Source organism: Phacochoerus africanus, chromosome 6 (assembly GCF_016906955.1).
Source record: "Phacochoerus africanus isolate WHEZ1 chromosome 6, ROS_Pafr_v1, whole genome shotgun sequence".
NCBI lineage: Eukaryota > Metazoa > Chordata > Mammalia > Artiodactyla > Suidae > Phacochoerus > Phacochoerus africanus.
Genome location: NC_062549.1, coordinates 109,913,239 through 109,920,450, shown reverse-complemented (window position 1 = coordinate 109,920,450; position 7,212 = coordinate 109,913,239). Strand labels below are relative to the sequence as shown.

Here is a 7,212-nt window from a genome sequence, read left to right as displayed (position 1 = left end):
ACTTATTAACACTCTGCTCTAAGCCCAATTCGATATCCATTTTCATTTTATAAATGCCTTAGGACCTTAGGGAAGGGGCTACAGCTCTCAGGTGGGACACAATTACAGTCTAATGTTTTGTGAAGCACAGATTCAAGGAGTGGTTAGGTAAGGAAATAATACCACAGATTTCAATAAAATGGCAATCTCCTTTTGCTTTCAATGCTTTTGTTCTAAGTAATTTCCCCCTTCTTAATAAGAGAGAGTCAAAATATTTATACTACTTTCTGGCATGGGTCTTCAGTAACCTAATCAAAGTATGAGAAGATGGAAAAATCCCAATCTGCATAATACTATCATCTATCATAGATTAAAACACATCAAAACAGGAAATTAATCTTAAAACTGAAAAATATCCATTGTCCTAGCAGGTATCACTACTGACAGATGATTCTTTCCGAGTATTGTAATATTAAATCCAGATAAATTCATCATGTAATAAAATAATCTTTTATTACCAGAAGAGTCAATCTCTTCTTCATCTGATTTAAATAACATATTTGGTCCCCACGGCCCAAAATATCTGATTCTCAGAAAAAGGTTACTTTTCAGTAGACTCAATAAATTAGGTTTCTGGAAATATGTTCTTTACATGAATTCATTAGTGACACGGGCTGAAGTCAAACCTAAAAGTGTAAGAAATTTATTTTCTCAATGTCTTTAAAGTCACTCAATAAAAGGAACATGGGTTTGGGGGCTAGAACGAGCTAGCTTTAAATCATACTAGGTCTCTTATTAAGCTGTGAAGTCTGAGGGCTATCACCTGCCTTAACTTAACCATCTATTTTTTACCCCCCTAAAGATAGGGTTAATACCTCTTACCTTGCAGGGTTGAGAAGTGTCCTGGACATGGTTGACCCTTAATAAATCATCATTATTATTGTTATTATATAAAGTCAATAAGAAGACACTGATTGTTCATGTATTTCATGCCATTCACAAGGCTTGATATTAATTATACAATGCCTGTGAGTAGTGATCAAAATAATAATGTAATCTCTTAGCAAATAACGCAATGTGATGTCTTGGTGAAACCTCTGATGAAATATACCTGTATTAACATTTACTATTCACAACCACCCCATGAGGTGCTATTTATTATCCTCATTTTGCAAATAAAGAAACTGAGGCACAGAAAGACAAAGTAATTTGCTCAAGGTCATATAGTAGAGTCAGGATTCAAACCCTGGCAGTATAACTGAACTTATGCTTTAAACCACTTCATTAAAAGCCGGAAAATAACATTCATGTAAGATAACAGCCATTCACTCATCAAATATGTACTGAATACAAACACGATGCTACATTCAGTGCTGGGCACTAGAATCCAAAACTTCATCAAAACCTGTACAGAACTTATAACCTTCAAGAGCTTATAATATGGCAGCCAGAAGCAAGAATACCATCTCAAAGTTATGACTCAAAAGCCATATTTTCTGGCTTAAAAAAGTCTCCTTTATCTTCCTGTTTTTTTGAAAACCATACAATTCCAAAAAGTATGGCACAATCATAGTTTACTTATAGAACTAGTCACGGTTTCTACATCTACTGAATAACTGTGAATAAAAATGTTGCTGCATTTTGTTCATCTTTAAGATCTTTTAAGAACAGAAACAAAAAATATTCTTACATAATTGCTATAGTGTGTCTAACACATTACCACCAAAGTGGGTCATCAAAGAATTTCTAGTCATTAAAGAATACCAAAAGTTTGCTCAAAAAGTGGATCTGTGTTAAAAGTAATGTGAACAAGTACCAAAGGAAACTAAAGGAGTTCTATTTCAAAGCACATAGATAAGAACAATGACTCTGAGCAGGTACACAGATTTCCTGTCTCTATTTTTTTTTTTGTCTTTTCCGTCCTTTCCCTTCTCTCATTGTCTTAATCAAGATTTTTACTCTCTCAAATACATAAAGAGTAAAGTAAGTAGGCTTCTGACTCCCTGAAAATATTTTATGAGCTTTAAAAGTAGGGTTACTCTCATTTACTCTAGGATAAAATAATTATACCTATCAAACCAAAAAGCAATTGTGGATAATGTGTAATGTATCATTTATGTGATGTATATAAAATGATTAGGTTAAAATAAAATGTGACCCCTACTGCAATTTTAACCATCTTTGTTTTGAAGAACTGTGCGACTGCACACTACTAAGGAATTATGTAAATGAAGATCCGACCAATAATCTAACAGCAGGTCTGCCTTTTATCCTCCTTTTTTTTTCAGGGGAAACAGGTTGTTCAGGAGCCAAGTGGGTTAGTAAAAACGATGGAATCATTTTCAGCCCAGTATGGCTGAAGGTTATTCCGAAGAGATATGACTTTTTTTCCCATTCTTTAAAAAAAAAAAAAAAACATCAGAAGCCAAAGAAGAGTTAGCCACATGGATATCAATTGGAAAGGGCGTTATAAATAGTCTTTAAAAGCCACCTAGCATGTAATGCATATGAAACTACGGATTTTGCAAGTTATCATAAATCTAGATGCGAATGGCATTTCCCTGGTTCCCTGTACAAAAAGAGAATGCTCTCAACAGCGCACACAGTTCTCACCTGATACTGTCTGTCTTCTGGCAACCCCTGGCACAAGGCTGAATCTTGCAGGTATTTCTCCAAGGTTTGGTTACTTCCTGTCCCTCCTTTTTATTGATTGTCTGCAATTCCCTTAGTTAAAATAGTGCATCCTTTATAGTTTTCAAGCACATTTAGTTTTTCAAGGGCTGTGATAGTGATAGCATTGTCGTGGAATCTGGATTTTTTTTTTTTTAAAGAGGAAATCTGAAGGTCCCTTGTAGTAAGGTTTCAGGTATAATGGATTGCATCTTGCATTTGCTTATGTGCAGAACACATTTACATTTGCTTTTTAATTTCATTTGTTGACTTGAAACTTCTTGGGGGAAGGAAAACAGTAGAGAAGCATCTTTTAAAATGATTGCCTAATTACTGGTATTTAATTCAAATCATGGTTTATTGTGGTGTATATTTAACATTCCAATGACGATATTTTCCTTGTCGATTCAGTAATTATGGGGATGACATCAGTGATTTTTTTTTGTAGTACAAATATGCATTTTTGTAATTCATTTCACCACCTCAGATTCTCAGACTGAACTTTATTTGTGCGGTTTATTCAAATAGCGGTTTTCCTTGTGAAATCATGTAAGTAGGAACCATCTGGAAAGGTTACAGTGGAAACGGCAAGGGCTAGGGGGTGGGGCTAGAGAGCAAGAGATGCCATGACAACCTTTTCGGGTTTCCCGGGAAACACAGGTTGCTATGGGAACTGCATCAGTCAGGTCCGAATTAGTAACTTCCGCTGAAAGGAGTGTCTGCCACTTTAATCTTCTTGTGATACTGCAGAAGCTTATCTCTCAGATGCATTAGGACATTTTTTTGTTTCTCTCAGCAGCACTGAAAACATCTGTTTCTAGACTTTGATGGATGTTAGCTGGAACACACACAGAATTTCACAGGAATCTGTTAGTCTCATTCTTTTGAAATGCTTAACAAGTCCTAAAGAGTTAAACTAATTAGATCAGGACATCTTGGGCATTTTCCTTTGTTCAGAGTTGCAGAGATCCTTAAAATTCCAGGAGGGGGCGGGTTCCAAATAGAAATTCCAGGTGAAACCAAATAAACTTACGGTGGGTTTACAAGTCACAGTTCCAATTAAGACTTTTCATCCACATATCCACAGTGTAGGCAACTGAACGAAATATTCAATAATGTTGGAAGTGTCCATCAAAACAAAGCATCATTTAAGTATGTGCTTGCTTTACTTAGTAAAGAAACAACTGCCTTTCCATTATGAGGTTAAACAGTTACTCTAACTGTTCTTTAGTTTCATTTCCTCCCAGGATGTACAGTTTTTTTTTTTTTTAACAGAGCGTGTGCTAAAAATCAAGTTTAAAGTAAGTTTGTCGTCCAAAATATTAAGAGAAGGAGAGGAAAGAAAAAGGGGGAGGGAGAGCTGAGAGAATGCAGCCCACTGGCAAAACAGACACCTGTTTCAGTATGAAGCAGTAGGGAGAAGGGAGAATGAAGAGTGCTTTCCACTTCTTCGTGTCCTTTCCTTGATGAATGGTCTGGAAATGTATAAAACAAGGGCATACACAGACCAAGGGGGCAAGGTCCACACAATACCGAGCACAGCATGTCACTTGTTTTATATGTTAAACATCGGTGAATATCTTTTTGATGTTGACACAGGAGTTGGGATTATTGTTCGTGGTGCAAGTGGCCGTGGAATTGCCCGTTTTGAAGGGGGTCTGGGGGAAAGTGCTATGGTTCATACCCCCCTCTTCGATCACCATATACTCCGACTTACTCAGAGTGGAGTTACTCCTCGCTTTCCGGAGCTCCTCGGCTGAAGAGGAGAGGTGCTGGCAACTTCCCACGTGCATGTACTGGGCTTGCTCTTCCCCTTCCGTCTCCCGGTGATAGAAGTAATTGAAGTTGGAGACGATCACAGGGACTGGCAAAGCAATGGTCAAGACACCAGCGATGGCACAGAGTGACCCTACAATCTTGCCCCCTATGGTCACCGGGTGCATGTCACCGTAGCCTACCGTTGTCATGGTTACCACAGCCCACCAGAAGGCATCCGGGATACTGCTAAAACCTGAAGTGGGGTCGTCTGCCTCAGCAAAGTAGACCGCGCTGGAGAAAAGGATGACGCCGATGAAGAGGAAGAAGATGAGCAGCCCCAACTCCCGCATGGAAGCCTTCAGCGTCTGGCCCAGGATCTGCAGCCCCTTGGAGTGGCGGGAGAGCTTGAAGATGCGGAAGACCCGCACCAGCCGGATGACCCTCAGGATGGCCAGGGACATGGCTTGCTGTCCATTGCCCTGTCGCTCGGCCAGCTCGGTGCCCAGAGTGATGAAATACGGGATGATGGCCACGATGTCTATCAGGTTCATGATATTTCGCGAGAAGGTGGCTTTGCTGGGGCAGGCGAAGAACCGCACCAGCAGCTCAAAGGAGAACCAGATGATGCACAGGGTCTCCACCACGAAGAAGGGATCCGAGAAGCTGGAGTTCCCCGCGGGGGCCCCCGACGTGCTGTTGCTGCCCCCCTCAAACAGCTCCTGCGACGGCGAGGCGGTGTAGTACTTCTCGTCGCGGAACTCGGGCAGCGTCTCCAGGCAGAAGATGACGATGGAGATGAGGATGACGAGCACCGACACGATGGCGATGCCCCGGGCGGGTCCGGAGCTCTCCGGGTACTCGAAGAGCAGCCACACCTGGCGCTGGAAATCGCGGCGGGGCAGGGGCCGCTCCTCCTCCCGCAGGAAGCCTTCGTCCTCGCGGAACTTCTCCATGGCCTCCTCGCCCAGCTGGTAGAAGCGGATCTCCTCGGAGAAGATGTCGATGGGCACATTGACCGGCCGGCGGATGCGCCCCCCGGACTGATAGTAGTAGAGGATGGCGTCGAAGCTGGGCCGGTTGCGGTCGAAGAAGTACTCGTTGCGGAGCGGGTCGAAGTACCTCATGCGCCGCTTGGGGTCGCCCAGCAGCGTCTCCGGGAACTGGCAGAGGGTCTTGAGCTGCGTCTCGAAGCGCAGCCCGGAGATATTGATGACCACGCGCTCCCCGCAGCAGTCCTGCTCCCCGGCGGCTGGCAGCGCGGGCGGCAGCGGCTCGTAGCGGTCGCAGCCGCCGCCACCGCCGCAGCCGCCCTGAGGCGGGTCCCCGCCGCCGTCGGCGACCTCAGGCTCCAGCAGGTGGTCCCCAGGCACCACCGTCATGTCGGGCGGCAGCTCGGGGCCCGCGGCGGGCTCGGCGTAGCCGGGGTTCACCAGCGTGTGGGCGTCGCCACCACCACCGCCGCCGCCGCCGCCGCCGCGGCTCGCCGGGTGCTGCGGAGGGTGGGCGCGGTGGCGGGTTGAGGGCGGCGGCGGCGGCGAGCGCAGGAGGCTGAGGTGCTCGTCCATGCGGCGGGGAAGAGGCGGCGGCGCAGGACCAGCTCGCTCCTCCTCACGCTCCCCGCCCCTTCGCCGCCTCCGCCCCTTGGCGAGCCCGCCGCCTGTTGCTGCGGCTGCAGCCGCCGCGAGGCTGGGTCTGAGTCTGGCGCGGGCCGGCGGGATGCTCCAAAGAGACGCCTCCTCAGCCCTCCCCGCCCTCCCTCCTCCCTCCTCCCTCCTCCTCCCTCCTCCTCCCTCCTCTCCCCCCGCGCCCTCCCCTCCGCCCTCTCCCCCCGCGGGCCGCGCTCCCGCCCCTCCGCGTCCCCTCCGGATTCCCGCCCACCGCACGGGCGCGCGCCCGGCTCCCAGGTAGCCTCTCCCCCCTGCCCCTCGCCACCGCCCTCCCCGCCCCTCTGGGTCACCCTAGTGCCCCCATTTTGCATTTAAGGGTCCCCGCAGAGCCCGCACCCAGCCGAAGCGGCCCCGACCCCGGACTCTCCCCCGCCCCCGCCCCCCGAGGCCGCGTCCGGGTCGCGAGCCTTCGGCTCTGGGCTGCCTTGCAGCCCGAAGGCGCCGGCCTCCTCGCCCCGCACGCTCCACCTGGACCCGCCGCGGGAGCGGGGCTCCACGGGGCCCGGGTGGCCTAAGGCGGAGGCCTGCGAGGAGGGAGGACTTGGACGCGCTGTAGGCCCGCAGCGCTGCTGACGGAAGGGGTGGCAAGCCAGGTGGGCGCTCTGGGGAAAAGGCGAACCGGGTGCCAGCACCTTGTGCTCACTTGAGGGTGAAACACCGCCAGGAAGGGAGGGCTGTAAATAATTGAACTCCTGTTTGGGTGAGAAGCCCAGCAGAATAATGTGGCTACTGATGAGACTCGCACCCAGAGTCAGAAGAAGATGGTCATTAAAGACATTCAGAGACTTCGCTTCTGCGGTGAATAGGTCTTACTACCTTTCATAGCTGAGGCTTCAGCCATTAGGAAGAATCAAGGACCAAGTTTCTGGTTAGATTAGTCGAGGGCAGCCCTGTCGGGGGTGGGGGGGGGAATAAGAGGAACATGAAAAAGGAAATTCACATCTTAAGTCTGTGATGGGACAGGAGCCAGACTGGTATCTAGACCCTCTGATGTCCCAAGGCCGGCCTTGCCTCGTTGGAGAGAATTTGCCACTCTCTAGTTGTGAAACAGGGAGAACCCTCATTCTGCAGCTTGGAGCTCTTGCTTGATTTTGGCCTGGAGATAATGACTTACAGTTATCCCCTTTGAACAAAATAT

At 47.6% G+C, this 7,212-nt stretch overlaps 1 protein-coding gene across 1 annotated transcript; it reads right to left on the bottom strand.

Moving 5' to 3' along the window:
• Window positions 1–2,988: 2,988 nt before the first annotated feature.
• On the bottom strand, window positions 2,989–6,098 carry KCNA3 (potassium voltage-gated channel subfamily A member 3). Its single transcript, XM_047785066.1, has 2 exons — window positions 4,367–6,098; window positions 2,989–3,487 (listed from the first exon to the last, which is right to left on the bottom strand). The coding sequence occupies exons 1-2, from the start codon at window positions 5,970–5,972 to the stop codon at window positions 3,420–3,422; spliced, it is 1,674 nt and encodes a 557-aa protein (XP_047641022.1). The 5' UTR covers window positions 5,973–6,098; the 3' UTR covers window positions 2,989–3,419.
• Window positions 6,099–7,212: the final 1,114 nt, after the last annotated feature.